General features: G+C 42.0%; 1 protein-coding gene across 1 annotated transcript in view; it reads left to right on the forward strand.

Moving 5' to 3' along the window:
- Nucleotides 1–644: 644 nt before the first annotated feature.
- Nucleotides 645–22,064, forward strand: part of TARBP1 (TAR (HIV-1) RNA binding protein 1) — a 64,276-nt gene continuing 42,856 nt past the window's right edge. The window contains exons 1-9 of the mRNA XM_065894635.1: nt 645–1,575; nt 6,516–6,613; nt 8,307–8,376; nt 10,599–10,747; nt 11,838–11,890; nt 13,618–13,715; nt 16,416–16,551; nt 17,472–17,568; nt 18,731–18,820. Coding sequence (XP_065750707.1) covers nt 645–1,575; nt 6,516–6,613; nt 8,307–8,376; nt 10,599–10,747; nt 11,838–11,890; nt 13,618–13,715; nt 16,416–16,551; nt 17,472–17,568; nt 18,731–18,820 — 1,722 coding nt within the window. The remainder of the gene's footprint in view (nt 1,576–6,515; nt 6,614–8,306; nt 8,377–10,598; nt 10,748–11,837; nt 11,891–13,617; nt 13,716–16,415; nt 16,552–17,471; nt 17,569–18,730; nt 18,821–22,064) is intronic.

The following is a 22,064-nucleotide window of genomic DNA, read 5'->3' on the forward strand; positions in this document are numbered from 1 at the left end:
AGATGCTGTCAGATATACAGAACATACAGACACGTGGACTATTTGGGGGACTCTACATGTGGGAGCATAAGCATTGTGTGCGAAGGGCTGCATGCAAGAGTCCACTTGGGCATTTGACTGCCGGCGTCGTGGTGGGTATCTCGTTTTCAGCCCTATCCCTGGCTCATAGCTAGAGTACTTTTCAGGGCCTCTACCTCATTCTTGGGTTTTCGTTATTTATTTTTTATGCAGATATCGGGAACCCATTTCGGACCCAGTGTGTCAGTCTCTGTGTGGGTGGTGCCAGGCTGCACCTTTTTGAAAAAAGAGCTTCTAGGTGATCGTGAGTGGTGTACCTCTGGCCCATCCTCACAGCGCCTGAATGATTTAAAGCCCTCGGGCGGGCCAATCTCCAATTAGGAATCGATGGAGTTGGTATAGATACGACATTAACGTTTAACGAGGGCCTCTTTTCCTCTTACAAAAGTAAGGGGCAGAAGCGAGAGGATCAGATCCAAGGCAGTTCTGGTGAGACCTGCCCAAAGCACGCCTAGCAGGACTAGGGCAGGGCTGCAAGCCCCCTACCTGCGGGCGCGCGCCCGGGCCCACCGCGCACGCGCACGCACTAGCGCACGCCGGCGCCTTCCTGCGGGCGCTCGGGTCAAATGGAGTGGGTGCTGGCGGATACGCTGCTCTCGCAGAGCCGGGACCCTCGGGTCCTGCTTGGGGCGCTGTGCTGCGAGGAGGCGTCCGCGGAGCGCGTGGAGACGCTGCGCTTTCTTCTGCAGCGACTGGAGGACGAGGAGGCGCGCGGCGGCGGCGCGGGCGCGCTCCCGGAGGCGGCGCGCGAGGTCGCCGCCGGGTACCTGGTGCCGCTGCTGAGGGGCCTGCGCGGGCGCCCCGCGGGCGGCGCGGACACCGGCCCAGCGGCCCGCCAGCGCCGGCGCGTGCTGAGAGCGGCGGGCGCGGCCCTGCGCTCGTGCGCCCGCCTCGCCGGGGGCCCGCAGCTGGCGGCCGCGCTGGCCGAGGAGGCGCTGCGCGACCTGCTCGCCGCGGGCCCCGCGCCCGGCCTCGACGGGGCCGCCGAAGCGGCCGTGGAGGTGTTGGCGGCCGTGGGGCCCTGCCTGCGGCCCCGCGAGGACGCGCCGCTGCTGGAGGCGGTGGCGCGGGCCGCCCTCGCCCTGGCGCTAGGCGGGGACGAGGCGGGGCCCGCCGAGGGCGCGGCGGCGCTGGTGGCCGGTCGGCTGCTGCCGGCGCTGGGCCGGTGCGGCGGGGCGGCGCTGCGGGCCTTGTGGGGCGGGCTGGTCGCCCCCGGGGCTCCCGAGGGCCCGGGCCGAGTCGGGCCGAAGCTGCTGGTGCTGAGCGCCCTGGCGGAGAAGCTGCTGCCCGAGCCTGGCGCGGAGCGCGCCACCGCGGCGCGCGAGGCGGACCCGGACGCCCGGCGCTGCTGGCGCTTCTGGAGGACGGTGCAGGCGGGGCTGACCCGGGCCGAGGACGCCCTGACGCGCAAGCGGGCGCGTTACCTGCTGCAGCGGGCTGTGGAGGTGTCGGCGGAGCTGGGGACCGACTGCGCCTGCGCCCCCCAGGAAGGAACCGGTACTTGCTTCTTTGCCCCCGGGCCCATCCCTACTTGGCTTTCTGGGAGGGAGGCCCCCTGCTTCCGGCAGTCAGCTCCTGGGGTAGTCTCCGAGATCCGTACTGAATTGGATTATTCTCATGGTCCCCATAAAGCCTGAAAAACCTTGGGAACCTCGTGTCGAGGGTGTTTTCTGAACTGACACAGATCACTGCAGCCGAGAGGAGTCTGCATCTCCTAAACTTTCTGAGCCAGAGCAGGTGGAATACTGCATCCGTGGGAATAATTTAGGAACGAGCCCAGGCAGGATTTTACAGACCAAATTTGCACTATATCGTGGTAGGTCCGTTCTAACAGGGAAGAAGAGTTAGCGCCCATCAAATTGAAAGGAAAATTATTTACATGTACTGAGCGATGAATTGAGTCTCGAGTGTTAGAATTTTGTAATGGAAACTAGCACATTCTTTTGAAATTTCCCTTGGTAGTTCTTTTAGCAGGATTTTAAAATATTTGTTAAGCATATGGACCTTAAGTCGACCTTTGGAGAGTATTTTTGAAATTGATTTAATTGAGTGAGGTTTCAGTTTTTTTACATTTTGAGCCTGTGCTTCCTACCACTTTATTACAGAACAAGAGTAGATGAAATAGCAAGGCCTCCCTTCAATTTGGTATGTTCCTATTGATTGATTTGCTCACTGAAATTATGTGAAAGTAAAATTCTCGTCTTAAGTTTGAGCTATCAAAGTCAAAAATGGATTGACTGATTCAAAACTGCTTCAATTGATAGAAAATGTCTACTTTTTCAACTGGAGCTGCCTACTTATTTATACTGGTAAAGGATTTTTGTTTGGCTGAAGTTGTGAGTAGATTAGATTTTTATATAAGCTTAAAACATCAGGTAGTAAATATTTTAACAGTCCAAAAGTTGGTGATCATCCAATGAGAGTCGTCACTGGAAAACATTTTTTAAATTACCAAAGTTAAACACTCATTTATTTTAAAGAGTCAGTCATTCTGCAGTTTTAAAGATAAGCAGTGGTCTCATGCTTGTGCCCCCGCCCATTTCCTTCATTTCAGAGGGCAGCCACCTTTACCTCTTTTAGCTGATTATTTTGGTATTTACCCCCGTATCTTGAAATGATCTAGTAATGTCATAAAGTCCATTGTCATTCTTGTAATTTTGGTTAAATGTGAGTTCAACAAAATTATGACTATGAAAATACTGTTCACAGGTGATCTGTGTATATATATGATGGTTTTTTTCCTTCCTGCAAGTTTTTGCTAGATTAATGTCATTTATGTTTCGTTGTCTCCATTCTTATCACTAATTCAACCCCAGATTCTTAGTTAATTGTCTAAATCTTTCCTGTACAAAGTCAGATCATCAGGCATTATAAGTTTTCCTGAAGAAGTGTCTCCTAGAGTCCTCTTACAAGCTCAGTCTGGTGCACAGCTGACGTTCTTAGATCTGCCTTCACTATCATCTGGGAAATTCCCTTCACCTGATTCTGTGTTGGGGCTCTTGTTTCCTGGAGTTCATCCTCTTCTTTGGTTTACTCATTTGTTGTAATGTATTTTCTAATAGTTCCCTGAGATAAAACTTTTTAAGACCTTGCATATCTGATAATTTAATCAAAGGATCCTTTATGTCTGATATGTTTTCATTTCTATCATTTCTATCTGTCACTTTTTTATAGTTTCCATCTCCTGAAAATCCCCAACTGTTCATGCATGTTGTCTACCTTTTCCATTAGATCCTTTAACATACTCATCATAGTTATGTACAAGTTCTGTACTTGGACCATATCTGAGTTTGGTTTTGTTTTCTGTTTTATCTCTTGGCAGTGGGATCACTTTTTTCAGCAGAGACTGAAATATTTATGCCTTCGATGATAGGCACTCCTCTCTGTTAGACTATTTGGGTTGAGTCACTCTGGTGAGCTGGCTTTGGATTTTGTTGGTGGTGGATTGTTGCCTCCTAATGTTTAGTGTGAAGCCTATAAGGTTTTTCTCAGTGTTCTAGTTTTTCTCAAGCCCTCGATGCCGACTCCACGGATGGAGAGCTTCCTCCATGCCTTTGTCCTTCCCTCGAGGGTAGACTGCTGGTGTTGGTTACCTGGTGCAAAGCTTGAGATGGGGAAGGCGGAAACTTTTCATTTCTCCTACAACAGCCTCTTCTTAGGCCCCATGTGCCCGATCCTTAGGGTTAAACTTTTTTTTTTTTTTTTTTGGTACGCGGGCCCCTCACTGCTGTGGCCTCTCCCGTTGCGGAGCACAGGCTCCGGACGCGCAGGCTCAGCGGCCATGGCTCACGGGCCCAGCCGCTCCACGGCATGTGGGATCCTCCCGGACCGGGGCACGAACCCGTGTCCCCTGCATAGGCAGGCGGACTCTCAACCACTGCGCCACCAGGGAAGCCCAGGGTTCAAACTTTTTAGCCATCTCTGCTCCCTCTCCAGTGGCACATAACCTCTGCCTCCTACTTAATGAAGGGTTAAGAGTTTCCTTAACTTCTCCTGTGGCGGCTGCATTCTGCTTATATCTGTGGTGGGTCTTGAGGGCTGATACTCTGCCCTCCTCCACAGCAGCAGACCTGCTTCATATGAGTGCCGGACACATAAGAGGCTTTCCTCGTGTCAGTGCAGGGTCGAGGGGAGAGCAAGTGTTTAGCCATCCCCAGGGGCAGCCAACTTTGCCTGGTGTGAGAGCAGGGACAAGGGTGGGATTGTGGGAGGGTTTCCTCCGGCGGCCGACAGCTTTGGCCTCCTGTCAGGGAAGGGTCCAGGGTGCAGGCAGGCATCTTCAGTTGACCACCACCTTGTGCTCCTGCAGGGCATGGATGGGCCCTGCATGCCCACGCCTCTAGGGTCCCCTGCCCTGCCCACAGTCTTTCTTGAACACATGGGGGAGGCCTTGAGGAAAAGAGCTGGTGAGTGGGTGTAGACTCCCTTGGGGTTCCCAGAGTTTCTAAGTTGTCCACACTTGGCTTTTAAAAACTTGTCAAATTTTTATTTTATTTTTTAACTGCAGTTCGTGTGTCCTGTCTTATTCTTGGAGAGGCTTTTTGCCCTTTGGAATTCAGAGAGCAATGCGACCTCAGCTCTCTGATGGACCTCCCCCCACAAAAAAAAAGTTTAGGGTTTTGTTGATAATCCAGCCTTTCTTCTCTTTGTTGGTGTGGCAGTAATGTTTTCTTGTGGCTTTCTTGGAAGCCAAGACCAAGCATATCTAGACACTTTTATTTTGCCCTCACATTCAAGTGATGGTTTGATTGGGGTAGAATTCTGGCTTGGAAAACATTTCTGTTCAAAATCTTAAAGGCATCCATCCATCTGATGTCTTAGAGGCTCGAGCTCCCATTGTTACTGTTGAGAAGTCTGAAACCATTTGAATCCTGTTTATTTGTATGTGAGCTGTTTCTTCTCCATGGATGATTATAGAGACTGTGTCCCCAGCTTTCTGCCCTTTCCGTTTTGAGGGCCTGTTTACATCCTGGTGTAGGGCACTCGGACCTTTTCAATCTGGAAATCGTGTCCTTCGGTCCTGAGAACTGCCCTCGTATTACTTTGATTTCCTCCCTTCCTTTTTTGCTTTCTGTTCTCTTTTTGGTTATTGAACCTCCTGGACTGGCCTTTAACACATCTCTTCTCTCATGTTTTCTGTGGTTTTGTCTTTGTGCTCCGCTTCCTGGGTGATTTCCTCAACTTTATTTCCAGTCCTTTCTTTGAGTTTCTTCTTTTTGCTATCAGATTTTTATTCTCATGAGATCTTTTTTGTTCTTGGAATGCCCCCTTGTTAATAGTATCCTGTTTTTATATCATAACCACACTATCTTATCTCCCTTTAAAATATTAGTGAAAGTTTTTTCTTTTTTAGGTTTTCTTTTTCCTGTGTAGTTTTGTTTTCTCCAGATTTCCTTGTTTATTTGTTTTGGTCTTGATCTTTAGTGTAGAGGTTTCCCTAGATGTCTGGTGAGCCTTAGACACCTGCTTATGTACGTAAGAATGTGGGACGAAAAGTCAAGTTTAAAGCTCTAAACACATGCGTGGTGCTTGTTGACTGTGCACTTCGCTGTAAGGCGATCTGGCCAGGGCATTTTGTTAGGTAATCTCTGGTGAAAGTATTTTCAGGTCTTTCCTCTTGGGGTGGCCACATGCCATGGAGATGGTCCTCTGGGACCTGAGAGGCCAAGACGGTGATGGGGGCAGGTGGAAGGGGGTCTCAGCATCCAGGGTGCATACGTGTTCACTTCCCATTTTCATGTGGCACTCACCCTGACATCAGCCGTGTCCAGTGCCCCTCAATCTGGAGACCCACTCTTTTACCTTCCCCAGAGAATCAATCCCAGTCTTCTTCCTGTTCAGAACACAGGAAAGGGCATCTGGGGATCTGTTTCTTAAACACGTTAAACAAATCCTTTTTAGTTTAGCCTTGATTTTCACCTCTACTTACTGAAGTATTTTTTTCTGCCAGTTCCTTAGGCTTGGGGGGATTTTGTAGTGTGAATCAGATTTTTTTCTTTGCTTTCCTTGTGCCAACTTACTAGGCACTTGTCTTGATTCTGCTTGCTTTTAATCTGATCTGTGGCTCCTGATTTCATTGCTGTTGTCTGCTCCCCTGTTTTCTCCAATTCTTGGGTTTTTGCCTTTGAAAAATCTCTTACTGTTATAGTGAGATTCTTAGGGAGAGAAAGTAGAGTACATGTGTTCAAATCTGTCATCCTTACCCAGAGTTCCAAGGTAGTAACCTTAATTTTTTTTGAAAAAACCTCCTTTTGAGATTCTTGTTTGCCCAAGCCTCCTACCTAGGCTCTAATACAGGGGCACCCTCCATTGTTAGAGAAAACAACATTTGGTAATAGTAGCATAATTTTAAGAACTGTTATCATTTGGAAGCTTATGAAAGTTTCTGATTTAGGAACTAAATCTAGGAACTAATTTTCTTTTTTAAACCATATCAGGCCCAAGTCTGTTTTGGTGGTCTGAGAAGAAAAAAGATGAGCTTCTAAAGTTTTGGGAAAACTATATATTAATTATGGAAACTCTTGAAGGAAATCAGGTAAGTGTTTTCATATTTTAACAAATCCTATGTAAATGCAGTTCTTGGGGGTTTTTCCCAAACATTCTGTAAAAGCAATACAAAAAGGCCAACTTGGATGTAGCATAATGGAGTAAAGCTCCATAAAGCGTACTTTGTTTTCTGGCAATTTAAGATTGAATATAAACTCAGGAAATTAAAGAATACTTTCAGGTGACTTAAGTTATCATTCAAAGAATTCAGTCTTATTTGATCTTCCCTTGGCATTTACTTCTAAAATGTTTACGAGTTTTTAGTTTCTTGATGTTATGAATAATCTCCTAAGAAATGCACACTAAGGGAAATGTTACTTAAAGTCTGAGGTAAATTGTTATTAACTAAATAATGACCCTATAATGGCCCTTTGATTTTGTAGATTTCCTTCCTTCCTTCCTTCCCTCCTTCCTTCCTTCCTTCCTTCCTTCCTTCCCTCCCACCCTCCTCCCTCCCCCTCCCACCCTCCTCCCTCCCCCCCACCCTCCTCCCTCCTCCCCCTCCCTCCCACCCTCCTCCCCCTCCCTCCCACCCTCCTCCCCCTCCCTCCCACCCTCCTCCCCCTCCCTCCCACCCTCCTCCCTCCTCCCCCTCCCTCCCACCCTCCTCCCTCCTCCCCCTCCCTCCCACCCTCCTCCCTCCTCCCCCTCCCTCCCACCCTCCTCCCTCCTCCCCCTCCCTCCCACCCTCCTCCCTCCACCCCTCCCTCCCACCCTCCTCCCTCTTCCCCCTCCCTCCCACCCTCCTCCCTCCTCCCCCTCCCTCCCACCCTCCTCCCTCCTCCCCCTCCCTCCCACCCTCCTCCCTCCCCCTCTGTCTCTCCCTCCCTCCCTCCCTCCCTCCCTCTCTCTCTTACATCTTTGCATTCTTGGTCCTGAGAATGGAAACTTGAAAAATCATTTGCAGTCAACTTTGAGTTCATTTTTGTAGGATCTTAAGAGTTTTTAAGTTGAGAAGAATCTCTTAAGATTACCTACTCTAGTGCAATGTTCTCAAACTTTAACATTCATTAGAATCACCCAGATGGCTCATGAAAGTGTCTGGCCTGCAAAGTTTCTGATTCAGTAGGTCTGCGGTGGGGCCTGAGAAGTCAGATATTTTACATGTTCCTTGGAGATCCATAAGCTGCCATTCTGGGCACCACACTTGGAGAACCCCTGTTGTAGGGGTTCTCAGTCCATAAGGTGCGGGGCCTGCCATCGTGGAGCCGCTGGGAGGTGTCAGTCCAGACGCATTGTTTGTGGACTAAAATAAATAATTACTCATATGTACTAAATATATGTAGGTACAAGGATGAGCAATAAAGGAAAAGCATTTCTAAACTTATGGTTTTCCTGAATCAGTATATCCTCAAGACCCTCGCTATTTAGAAACTGTGATTTACCTTTAGTTTGTAGGGTATGTAAATTAGACGCTGGTATCTGTAGCAGAGTCTAAGAACGAAGAGCCTTGAACTCAGAACTGACTCTGCTTCTAAATGTGTGGCCTTGAGCAACGTGAGTAACTAGATAAAGCATCGCAGTATTTTTTCCTCTTTGTAACATATTGGTATACAGGCCCTGCCTCTTCTCCAGGGTGGTAAGGAGGAACAGAGTGACTGTTGTATAAATAGATGAAAAGTCTTTTGAGTTTTGAACGGTGAATTTTCATTTCCTGTGGCTTTTTGCTTTTGTTTTTTCAGATACATGTTATAAAGCCAGTTTTACCAAAGCTAAACAATCTGTTTGAATATGCAGTGTCAGAGGAAAATGGTAACAGTTACTTTATTTTGCTTTTTTGTAACACTTACAGTTTTTCCCCTTAATTTTATAATTAACTCTTATTCATTATAGAGCATGTTATAGGAATATATGAATTTACTGCTACCAAGAGACAGCTGCTAACATTCCAGATACACACCTTGTGGATTGATTGTTCATGGTTTTTTCTCACTCAGCAGTATAGCCAAATGCATTTACCTATGTCCTTAAATAGTCTTTGAGAATTTAATTTTAAATGGCTGCAGAGTTTTCTATAATTTAGAGGTCTGGTAACTTATAAACTTCTGATTATAGAAAATTTCAGACATTCATGGAAGGAGAAGAGTTTGTATGATGAACCCCACCACCCGGCTTTAGCAGTGATCAACTTGTGCCAGTCTCTGTCTCACATCATACGTGGCCTTTCCTGCTCCCTCCCCATCAAACGATTTTGAAGCCCATTCCTAGACAGCATATCATTTCATCTGTAATTTTTTTCAGTATATATCCTTGAAAGATAAGGGCTCTTTGGTAATGTTTTAGTCATGGTGTATTATTCATTTTTAATAAGAGCTCTTTGGTATTACATATTTTAAGTGCTTTCCATCCTTATTCTCTTAATGTATCTGTTTCATTGTTAGAGTTATTTTCTTCGGGTTTCAGCTATTCTGTAGGTTGGACTTCTTAGGAAGAGAAAATTCCAAGATGCTATTTGAAATACGGTTTTTAAGTCCTGTATCAGTTCTATATTATGAGGGCTTTTCAGGAGAAATAAAATGAAGCTGGAGCTTCTTAAAATTATTTTATGAAATTAAGTTTAGATCAACGAGACAGCTAAATGCAAGCTCATGGTGTTTTGTATTCATATGAATGATAAAATGCTACATTATCATGTTTACACATGAGAAATAACCTAGGTAGATGGGTTTTAGTGCCTACTTTAGATAATTACAACTTTAGTAGTTCGACCCCTTAGGAATTGAGCTTTATTCAGCTGATTGCTATGGTTGTTTTCTGATACACTGGGATTTTTCACAGACCGTAGGAATCTGTAGTCCCACCTGGGGCTAGAATTTAATTGAATCCTGTTGTGACTTCACTTATGCATTTACTGTTAAAATGATTCTCTTATTACCACGTCTTGCCCACAGCTCTTGGCAAACCAAATCAAATGGCGGTGACAGATTTTGTAAAATCACTGCCAAAGGATTAAACAAGCATCTTGGTGTAAATTAAAAAAAAAAAAAAAAAAAAAAAGACTGATTTATTTATAGAATGCCATGAGTTAAAAATGCTGAGTTTTTTTTCTAATAGTGTTAAAGGATATTTCAAAAAAGTTAAAGTATGTCCAAGGTACATACTCCATTTTTTGTTTCTCACTCATTTGTATATTTACTTAATAGATGTTTACCTAGTGTCCAATACATGCTAAGCGCTGGGATAAAGTGGTGAGACAGATGTACTCTTTTTCACTTGATTTTTACCTGTTTTCCAGGAAAAAATAGCTTTGATGGTAAGTTCTAGACAGGCAACAAACAAGAGGCAGAAATGGAGTTATTTTGATGATAAGTTCTAGACAGGCAACAAACAAGAGGCAGAAATGGAGTTATCTAGTGAGTGAGGCCATACCTTGGAGAGGGCAGCTAGGAAAGACCTGCCTGAAGAGTGACACAGAGGTTGAGGAGACAGCTCTGGGTGCAGAAGCCCTGAGATGGGAACAGCTGAGTGGGGTAGAGGACCCAACCAGTAAACCACAGCACAGTGGTGTGGGAAGGCGGGTTAAGGTCGGAGTAGTTGTCAGAAGCAGTTCATGCCTCGCTTGTTTTTCAGTCTGAGTTTTGAGAAGCCACGCAAGGGTTTTAAATAGAGCAGGGACAGTTTCACGTTTCTGTATGAAAAATGGATTGAAGTAAGGTGAGAGAAGAATTGGTTGAAATCACCCCAAACCTAGAGTTTCAACCTGCGTGGGGTTGTATTTAATTTTTGTACGCTGTAGCCACTATGACACTCGCTTGCGGCCTTTCTCAATGAATCTCTCTGAAAATGGAATGCCAAATACTGAAGTTATTTTGGTTATTCAGTAATTAAACACCCTCAGATGCGATTAAAAAGAGACTCACTTTTGCGGTGTTGTAATGAAGTTAATGTGTTTGTGTTTAGTTTTGAATATATAGTCTACATGGGGCAACATGATGTGAGAATCTGAAGTCAACATTTGGTGTTTATTTCCACAGGATGTTGGCTCTTTCACCCATCCTGGCATCTGTGTATTTATAAAAGAATGTTTGAAAGTGAAAATAAAATCCTGACCAAAGAAGGCGTTACCCATTTTTTGGAGCTCTATGAAACAAGGGTTCTTCCATTTTCAGCAGAATTTTCTGAGGTAATGACAGCCTTTCCCTTTCCTTTTTCCCTTTGTCAAAAGATGAGGGGCGAAGGTATTTGTTTTATCCTATGTGATCTTCAAAAAATATACACTAGGCCTTGAAAATCACAAGTAGCATTTTAGAGGTTTGCATACAACAAATCCTATTTCTCTAAACTTAGCTATCGTACTGGGAGAACGCTTTCTGTCATGTAGTTTGTCGATAGGCTGCCTGCATCATTACCAGTAGTTCTTTGTTATCAGTATTCTGAACAAAAGTCAACAGCATGAAAACTGGTATAGAAGCGTGTTAGTGATATTGTTTCCACAGTTCTGAATCACAGAATTACCGCTCTTTGTTTAGTCACGCTAGTCCCCCAGTTCTGAGTCGATGAATTACTATCGACTGTACTGAGCAGAGGTTGCCTTTAGAGCTATATTATTAGCATCTATGCTTCCATTTATCAGAAATCACAGAAAGCAAAGAGAGTGTGAGAGCTACAGCTGTGACTTAAAGTTTTATATTATGGTGCCACATGAGTCAGGTGGTCCCTGACTTTGGTATGGTAATGTACCTCTCATTTAGAGGTAACTGAAGTAAACTTTCCTAATTGTCCAACTACATGTATAGTGTTTTAATATGCATCATTTTTCTACATTCTCGTAGCCTTCTTGCACTTCTGGAAGCTTGCTTTTTTGTCTAGTAACATTTTTGAAGATATACTTTTCCCCCTTTATCTTCCAGGCATAGGGGCTTGAATTTCCTCTTGAGTATCTTTTTGTTTTTTCCTTTGTTACTATCTTTATTTTCCACCATGTGTCCCTTCTTTGGACTCTTTTCTTCCTTCTCAGCACAGCATGTACTCACTCTCCTCTCAGTATTCCATATGTTTTTATCAGGTGGGAAAATTCAGTATTTGTTTTGTTATTCTGGTGGAATTAAGGTATCCTCCAAGACTATCATAAACCAACCTACAGCATGAGAGATCAGCTTTGCTTGTAACAGCTCTTCTGTAGCCCTGTGTAGGATATGCAGTTACAGCAAGCTGACTGTTCAAAATTACAGTTACAACTTAACATCAAATACTTTTTTCCTTTTTTTTTTTAGTTTATTGTTGGGGCATTAATGGATGCACTTTCACAGAGCTCTCTATACAGCAGGTAAACAAACATTGTTATTTAGCAGCAATGCAGTCATATGTATTTGGTATATAAATTTAATGTGATTATGAAGTATGACCAGATTGTTTAATGAATTTGTTCCATAAATATACGTTGCCTTGTAGATATTCAGCTTTTTCTAACCATGTCATCCCTTCTGTGTTTGTTATTCTTCTTGCCTTTCTTCCAGTAGTTGTGTCAGGTGTTTCTCTTTTTCTTTCCTTTCCTACTTTGAACCCATCCATTCTTGACCTTTTGGGAAGGATATCTTACATAGCTACTTCTTCTCCCTTACTCCTGATTTCTGCCCTCTTGGAAATTGTAGTGACTTTGGCTAACCAACACTTGACACTTATTTTTTCCTTTTTCTTTTAACTTTTGATCTTGACTTATAGAAAAGTTGTGAGAATAATACAAAGAATTCTCATTTATCTTTTATCCACATTCCCTAAGTGATACTGTTTAACCATATGTGCTTAATCGTCTTCTCTCTCATGACGATTTTGTGTGTGTGTGTGTGTATACCTCTGTTTCTTAGCTCTGTCTGCTGAGCAGACTTACCGTCTATATTTCAGTATCTGTCTGTCCATCCATCCATATTAAAGACCATCAGTTCACACCAGCACATCCATTTCTAGTCCACTACCACAGGGTTCATTCTAACTTCCCCCTTTCCCTATCTGACGGTGGAGGCCATTCTCCATGACATATTGTTTATTTGACGCCATTACCCTTTGTCCAGGTTGATACTGGGAAGAGTTTGTCAGTATTGTGCCTTATTCTCATTTTTTGAGCATTACCTGTATTCTTGAATTATATCTTCAAAAAGTTCCCTTGCTTTTGAAATTATGTTGTCTAATTTTGAAAACTACGTTTTTTTTATACTTGCAAGTCTTGTTTGGTATACCTCTAATAGAAAAAAACTCACCACCAACTTCTTTAAAATTTTTAAGTTAGTCTGTGCTAAGTTATATTAATATTTAGTCCTATTGAATATCGAAAGAGCATAGCAACGCTAGATTTGCCGATTATTTTTCAATTTCAAATAATCATTACTGTTGAATAGTTTTCTGAAGCAATTAGACCGCTGGAAAGCAGTAAAACCAACGTGGTGCTTTCTGAGAGTTGACAAACACATTTATTACGAAATGCCTTCAGTTCCCTAGCACCCTAATGTGTTCAATTAACAGATAATGTCCCTGGCCAAAGCATATAGCAAAAAAAAAAAAAAAAAAAAAAAAAAAAAGACAATGTGACTTCAGTAGATGTTAATAATTAAATGCTCTTGCAAAAGTTACTTATTACTAACATATGTCTTTCTGTGAATGTTATTCCTTTTATTTAATACTTAAAGATTTAAAATCATTGGATTAGGTGTTGGGAACAATAAAATATAATTTTAAAGTTTCATTTTTAGACTTTTTTTTAAACGATACTATTTGGCAAGGTTCATATATGTGTGTCAGAGAAAGTGTCATTAAAAAAGAAATCCATGCCTGCTTAGTGTCGCACATTGCTAACTCACGTCTGTTTTCCTAGAAGATCTCTGATGTTTTTAGCAGAAGGATCCTCAAGATTTTACTGAAAAATAGAATGCAGGTTTAGAAGAAGAAGATGGTTTTATTGTTTTATTGTTGAAAGACATTTGGGCCATATTCCATTTAGTTTCAGTCTACTTATTTGTAAATAGATTTAAAATATTTGTTTTTTTTCCCCTTTGTCTGTAGGTCCCCAGGCCAGCTGATAGGAAGTGGTTCTCCACTGGGATTGAAATTACAGAAGTTCTTAGTCACTTACATTTCTCTTCTTCCAGAAGAAATAAAGAGTATGTGTCAGTAAAGAGTTTCTTTTTAATTTATTAGCTTAAATTTTTAGTATGTTGGTTATAAGCACCAACCTATGACTATTATAATCAGTATTATCAAAATAGTTCCTTTTTCCAGAGTATGCAAATTTTGTCAGAATTATACACATGTCCATTGAAACTGAGTACACAATTTTACTTTTGTATGTAACGTGATACCAGTATTGGTATCCGTAGCATGGAAGCAGTTTTGCAGTGTGTGCTGCAGTTGGCTGTTCTTTCCACTTGTCTCCATTCAGTTTCAAAAATGAGCAAAATAGGTCGAAGAAAGAAAGAACCTGGGCTTAGGAAAAAGTTATAAACAGAGTGTCTATTGTGGCAAAGTTGTCCCTTTATAGATATTGACTCAGAAAGATAAGAAAGGGAAAAAATACTTGCTTTTCGTAAGACGTTGTATCCTAGAAATATCCCACTTCTTCAGGTTGGAGATGTACTTTTCTTCCTGATGGGCTATGTTGGTAAGCAAAGCAGAAAACCGGTGGTATTTTGCTTGCCGAGTAGCAGGGCCCGCTCTTCTTTCCGAGTCTTTTTTTTCATTCTGGGCTTTGTGACTTAGAAAGTGACCCTGGCTATAAAATATATATATATATATATATATATATATATATATATATACTTTTTCTTTTGTATTTAATCTGCAAATAGGGTGACCAATGACCAGTGGTACTATGTATTCAAAAGTCAGGGAAGAAAGAGAAAAGATGGTCACCTGTATATCACAACTTTAGATTTATAGAAAATGGATTGTTTTGATGACTTTTTTAAAAAGTTAAACTGGAGAAGATAACTGTCAGAGCCGTTCTTTAGTTTGCTAGAATTTGGAAGCTTACAGTCTGGGGATTCATTTGCCAACCACATTGGCACATCTCACGTCATGACGGTGATCAGTGCCCCCCAGAGTTTGAGCGCCTAGAGTTTGTGGCCGTGTGACCCTGTCAGTGTGGTGAGTGAACAAGCAGTAGAGGCATGGCTGTTGCCATCGTCCTTGTGTCACGAGAGAGCTGTGAGGCAGAAGATGGGAACTGAATTAGTCCAGCAGGAGGGAGGGCAGGTAGAATGTTTATTTACAGTTCTTACTTTGTAGTTTTTTCTGTCAACAATATCCTAAGCGTATCTAGTTCTGAGCTAGGCACTTCGGGAGATATAAAATACAGGTCATACCCTTTGAGGAGCGTCCAGGGATTTCTTAAAAGTCATCGTAAGTGATGATCTCAGGAAACAGACATTTTTATTAACTACTATGACTTGAAGATCCTTAAGATATCACATATTAGCAGAGAAAGCGGGATAGAGCACCATCCTTTTGTATCTCAAAATACTTAATTACAGTGATTAGATCCAGGGTAGGTACGAAATAACCTGTGAGAAAGATCTAATATCACTGCTTGCAGATACCAGAGGCCAGCTACCATTGGTACTTCTCATCCTGTGTTTCTTTAATATCTCCAACAGATGAATGGTTTCCAACAGTAAAAAGATTATCTTTTACCTTAACTATTAAATATATAGCTACATGGTTATCAGAATTTCTACAATGCACTAGAATACTTACCTTACTAAAAAGGAATGAAATTGAAATGACATTGATTTTTTTTTTGTTCCCAACAGCTTTATTGAGATATAATTCACACACCATAAAATTCACCCTTTTAAATTGTTCAGTTCAGTGGTTTTTTAGTATAGTCACAAAGTTATACAACTATCACCACTAGTTCCAGAATATTTTCATCATCCCCAAAAGAAACTCCTTGCCCATAAGTAATCAAGTCTCATTTTCCTTTCCCCTGGTTCCTGTCAGCCGCTAATTTACTTTCTGTCTCTCTAGATTTGCCTATTCTAAACATTTCATATAAATGGAATCATATAATACGTGGCCTTGTATTTTATGTCTGGCTTCTTTTGCTTAGCATAATGTTTTTAAGATTCACCTATGTTGTAACATTTATCAATATTCCATTCCTTTCTGTAGCTGAATAATATTCCACTGTGGAGATACTTCACATTCTGTTTATCCATTCATCAGTTGATAGATGTTTGGATTGTTTCCACTTTTAACTATTAGGAATAACTCCTATGAATATTCACATACAGGTTTTTATATGAATGTAATCTTTCACTTCTCTTAATTATATACCTAGGAGTAGAATTATTAGGTCAAATAGTAACTCTGTGTTTAACTTTTTTTTTTTTTTTTTTTTTTTGCGGTACGCGGGCCTTTCGCTGTTGTGGCCTCTTCCGTTTTGGAGCACAGGCTCCAGACGCGCAGGCTCAGCGGCCATGGCTCGCAGGCCCAGCCGCTCCACGGCATGTGGGATCCTCCCGGACCGGGGCTCGAACCCGTGTCCCCTGCATAGGCAGGCGGACTCTCAACCACTGTGCCACCAGGGAAGCCCTGTGTTTAACTTTTAAAGGAGCCACCAAACTCTTTTCCACACTGGCTGTACCATTTTACATTTCCACCAAGAATGTCTGAGCGTTCATGTCTCCACATCCTGGTTAATACTTGTTATTGTCTGTCCTTTTGATGGTAGCCATCCTAATGGGTGTGAAGTTGTATCTCATTATGGTTTTTGATTTGCATTTCTCTACATAAAGTATGATGTTGAGCATCTTTTCATGTGCTTGTTGGCAACAATGACGTCTTAAAACTTTTTCTTTCAGGTAGTTTCCTGTTAAAGTTTATTCAGAAGATGACGAGCCGACATTGGTGTGCTATTCCCATTTTGTTTCTATCTAAGGCTTTGGCAAATATCCCAAGATGTAAAGCCCTGGGTATAGAAGGGCTTCTTGCCCTGAGGTAATGTACTCTGAGTATGTTCACATACGGTTATTTGTTGTACCTTTCCATTAGTAAATTTTGTTTTTCCTTCTGCTTTAATCCCTAGTGAGTGGTTTTAGTTAATATCAGCATCGGGATTTTTCGCTCTTAATTTTATATAATAAAAAAGTAAATTAAAAAAATCTGTTCATATAGTTGAATTTATTTTGTTTTATGAATTACTAATTTAAATATATGCCATAATACATACTATTGGATTATGGTCACTTTAAAAATAAGGCCAGTAAGTTGTTTTTATTACATTGATATGTAGGAAGCTAGAGATAAAATAACAAATATTACTATTGATTACAAAGTATTTCAAAAAAGTGTAAAATTCTTACTTTGAAATTGTCTTTTTTTAAAAAATAAATTTATTTATTTTTGGCTGCGTTAGGTCTTCATTGCTGTGCGCGGGCTTTCTCTAGTTGCGGCGAGCAGAGGCTACTCTTTTTTGCGGTGCGTGGGCTTCTCATTGTGGTGGCTTCTCTTGCTGCGGCGCGTGGACTCCAGGCGTGCGAGCTTCATTAGTTGTGGCACACAGGCTCAGTAGTTGTGGCTCACAGGCTCAGCAGTTGTGGCACACGGGCTTAGTTGCTCCATGGCATGTGGGATCTTGCCAGACGAGGGATTGAACCCGTGTCCCCTGTATTGGCAGGCGGATTCTTAACCCCTGCGCCACCAGGGAAGTCCTTATCTTGTTGTTTTTAAAAGGAGATTTGTTTCATATTAAAATTGAGCTCCACTAGAGGCCTTAATTATTTAATAGCTTTGAAATTCTCCTGGCAGTGACTGTCTGCGTTAGAAAGTGTAGATATATTAAATCAAGTTGTCAGTTACCACAAACTATCAGAATTGTCCTGAGACCATGGAAGTGCATGTGTTTTCTCCTGTGTCAGGGACGTTCTTCAGTGCACCATGATCACACATCAGATCCTGCTGCGAGGGGCAGCGCAGTGCTATCTCCTTCAGACGGCCATGAATCTGGTAGACGTGGTGAGTTTATCTTTCTTCCTAATGTTAACTCCAGTTTCCTAGTCTTTCTTAGTGAGCGGCTGTTCATAGAAGAGTTAACACAGCAGGCCTGTGATGCTGTCGTTAGAAAGCCCTGCTTATAAGGTTGGCCCTTGGCTGGCATCTGGGAACTTGGATTTCAGGAGGGTTCCCACCATCCTACCTACTGTGCCTGCACTACTCATACAAACAGTGTGGTCTCTACTGAACACCTGCTTTCCTTCCCGGGGTCTGGAATTGTAGCTGCGATGCAGGGGGTGTCTGTGTGACCAGCTCCCAGTAAAAACCCTGGGTGCTGGGTCTCTAAGGAGCTCCCCTGGTAGGCATTTTACACGTCGGTGGGGTAGCTGGATGACCGTACCGGGAGAGGACTCTTGGAAGCTTTCACCTGGTTTCCTCTGTACTTTTTGTGCACGTCTTCCAGGAAATTGACATTCAAGGAAAACCTTTATTCTCTGTTTTTCACAGAGCTCCGGTAACACTACTGCTGAGAACAGGGATCAGCAAACATTTTTGTGAAGGGCTGGATTAGTATATATTTTAGGCTTTTTGAGTCAAACGGTCTCTGTCACAACTACTCAAGAGCAGCCATAGACCATTTATAAATAAATGGGCATGGCTGTGTTCCAGTAGAACTTCACTTACAAAACAGGCTGTGAGTGGTTTTGCTGACCCCCGGCTTAGAGCAAGCTATCTTAATTGAAGATGCTCAACCTTCAGGGAATGAAAAGACCCGGGTGGTTTTCTTAAGGCGGGGTCATTTTTGCAGCGTTGAAAAGTAAGATTCGCTTTTAAGTAATAAGTAATTTCTTACAGGCTGTTTCTGTTTTTGCTTTTAGATCTGTGACTGTTTTACCTCTAAGATAGCAACCTCGATTTTAAGGAAACTAGATATATGAAGTGATCTTTCATTTTCTATAATGGTCATAGATAATTGCATATAATTGCATGTTTGTAGTCAATGTCTTCCTATTAAAAGTTGAATAATGTTTTCTTTTTAGAAAGTAGCTTTCGATTTACCAAATAGTATTCTACTGTAAGTGGTCTGCTAGACTGCTTTTGCAGTGATTTTGATTCAGTGATGTTTGATTCAAACATTTTTAAATGAGTAATTTTTTTAAAACTGCCCTGCCCCCCCCCCCAGGAGAAAGTATCCCTCTCTGATGTCTCATCTCTTGTCATGTCACTGAGACAAGAGGAGTCCTTCGGACGAGGAACTTCATTGTGGACAGAGGTGAGCCTGAAAATAACTTAATGATAAGGTCTTTGAAAACTTTGTGAAAAATTGTTATCTAATTGAATTCGTTACTAGCCTTTTATGTAAAATATGATTGCTTTGCTATCTGTCACCAGGGGTTTTTAAAACTTGTTTATTTGCTTTGAGTGGATGTAACCAGTAACGCTGCTGAGGTTCCTATGGAGAAACGGGGGCAGGAAGTATCTGGAATAGAGAAGGACCGGTTTGGGGTCGGGGGGCAGTGTTAGTGGGCAGATCCCGATTCCGGATGAGATGTCCTGGGAGTGATGATTTTAAATGATATATTAATACATATGATATTTCTAAACAAATTAAGATTATACTGTTTTTGAATTTTATTTTTCATCTTTACCTACATTTGAATATTATATAGCATGTTGGCTAAATAGTTCCCCAATATGGGATATTTAAAAATTCGGTTGATTAAATATTTTAGAATTTATTTAATCAGTTCCTTTTGTTGGACTTCTGCTTCATATCTTATTTCATCTAGAAATATGTACTACTAAAAGATGAAGATACTGCTAAGAAATATGCCCTTATCACACCTAAAAATGTTATTAATTTCTTGATTCAAATATTTGGTGTTTAATTTATCCAGATGTTCAATAAATGTGTTCTTCTGTTTGTTTTTTGCATTTTGTTTGTTCAAATAGTCAGTTTTATTCAAGTACCCAAATAAGGTCTATTCATTGGATCAATATGTATAGTTTGTAAATGGTGGTTAATCCACCTGGAACTTACTTTGATATCTGGTGTGAGCTGTGAGGTTTAAATGAAAAAATGCATGTAAACATGTTTCAGACTGTGCTTGGCCCACGCTAAGTGTAAATATCTACGGCTACTATTGTCTTTTTCCCTTGGTTTGATCAGATAGCTGCTTGGTTTAAGTTTATAGAAAAAAAATGAACAGAAAGTACAGAGTTCCCATATACCCGCTGGGTACCCTCCGCATCCAACACCTGTGGCTGTTATTATTAGCATCTTGCGTTAAACATGGTACATTGTTACAATTGATGAGCCAATGCTGATACATTATTATTAACTACTGTTCATAATTTACATTAGGGTTCACTCTTTGTGCCATACATTCTGTGGGCTCTGGCATGTGTCCACCGTTGCAGTATCACACAGAATAGTTTCCGTGCTGGAAAAATCCCCAGTTCACCCAGTAATTCCTGTTTTCTCTTGCTCCCCCAGACCCCTGGCAGCCCCAGGTATTTCACTGCCTCCATAGTTTCCAGAACGTCCTGCAGTTGGAATCATACGTTGTGAAGCCTTTTCAGATTGGCTTCTTTCAATAAGCTATAATATGCCTTTGAGGTTCCTCCATGTCTTTTCATGGCTTGGTAGCACGTTTCTTTTTAGCACTGAATAATATTCCTTTGTCTGGGTGTGCCGTTGTTTATCCATTCACCAACTGAAGGACATCTTGTTCGCTTTTCAGTCCTGGCAGTTATGAGTAAAGTTGGTATAAACATTTACATACAGGTTTGTGTGTGGACATAACTTTTCAGCTCATTAGAGTAAATACCGAGGAACACAGTTGCTGGATTTTATGGCAAGAGTATGTTTGTTTTCTTAAGAAACTGCCCTTCATCTGAGGACGTGTACAACCATGGATCATGAAGTATCATAGTATTTACTACTGAAAAAATCCACATGTAAGTGGACCTGCACAGTGTAAACCCGTGTCGTTAAGGATCAACTGTATTTTTTTTAAACATCTTTATTGGAGTATAATTGCATTACAGTGTTGTGTTAGTTTCTGCTGTATAACAAAGTGAATCAGCTGTATGCATACGTTTATCCCCATATACTCTCCTTCTTATGTCTCCTTCCCACCCTCCCTATCCCACCCCTCTAGGTGGTCACAAGGCACTGAGCAGATCTCCCTGTGCTATGCGGCTGCTTCCCACTAGCTATCTATTTTACATTTGGTGGTGTATATATGTCAATGCTACTCTCTCACTTCATCCCAGCTTACCCTTCCCCCTCCCCGTGTCCTCGAGTCCATTCTCTACATCTGCATCTTTATTCCTGTCCTGCCCCTAGGTTCATCAGAACCCTTTTTTTTAGATTCCATATATATGTGTTAGCATACGGTATTTGTTTTTCTCTTTCTGACTGACTTCAACTCTCTATGACGGACCCTGGGTCCATCCACCTTACTACAAATAACTCAATTTCGTTTCTTTTTATGGCTGAGTAATATTCCTTGTATATATGTGTGACATCTTCTTTATCCATTTATCTCTCGATGGACGCTTAGGTTGCTTCCATGTCCTGGCTATTGTAAATAGAGCTGCAGTGAACATGGTGGTACATGACTCTTTGAATTATGGTTTTCTCAGGGTATATGCCCAGTAGTGGGATTGCTGGGTCATATGGTAGTTCTATTTTTAGCTTTTTAAGGAACCTCCATACTGTTCTCCATAGTGGCTGTATCAATTTACATTCCCACCAACAGTGCAGGAGGGTTCCCCTTTCTCCACACCCTCTCCAGCATTTGTTGTTTGTAGATTTTCTGTTGATGGCCATTCTGCCTGGTGTGAGATGATATCTCATTGTAGTTTTGATTTGCATTTCTCTAATGATTAGTGATGTTGAGCATTCTTTCATGTGTTTGTTGGCAGTCTGTATATATTCTTTGGGGAAATGTCTATTTAGGTCTTCTGCCCATTTTTGGATTGGGTTGTTTGTTTTTCTGATATTGAGCTGCATGAGCTGCTTGTATAATTTGGAGATTAATCCTTTATCCGTTGATTTGTTTGCAAATATTTTCTATTCTGAGTTGTCTTTGCATCTTGTTTATGGTTTCCTTTGCTGTGCAAAAGCTTTTAAGTTTCATTTGGTCCCATTTGTTTATTTTTGTTTTTATTTCCATTTCTGTAGGAGGTGGGTCAAAAAGGATCTTGCTGCTATGTATGTCATAGAGTGTTCTGCCTATGTTTTCCTCTAAGAGTTTTAAAGTGTCTGGCCTTACATTTGTGTGTGTGGGGGTTTTCTTTTAAACCTAACTTTTTGTTTGTTTGTTTTTGGTTGTGTTGGATCTTTGTTGCTGCGTGTGGGCTTTCTCTAGTTGCGTCAAGAGGGAGCTACTCTTCGTTGTGGTGCGTGGGCTTCTCATTGTGGTGGCTTCTCTTGTTGCAGATCACGGGCTCTAGGTGCCCGGGCTTCACTGGTTGTGGCTTGCAGGCTGCAGAGTGCAGGATCAGTA

Source organism: Phocoena phocoena, chromosome 16 (genome assembly GCF_963924675.1).
Source record: "Phocoena phocoena chromosome 16, mPhoPho1.1, whole genome shotgun sequence".
NCBI lineage: Eukaryota > Metazoa > Chordata > Mammalia > Artiodactyla > Phocoenidae > Phocoena > Phocoena phocoena.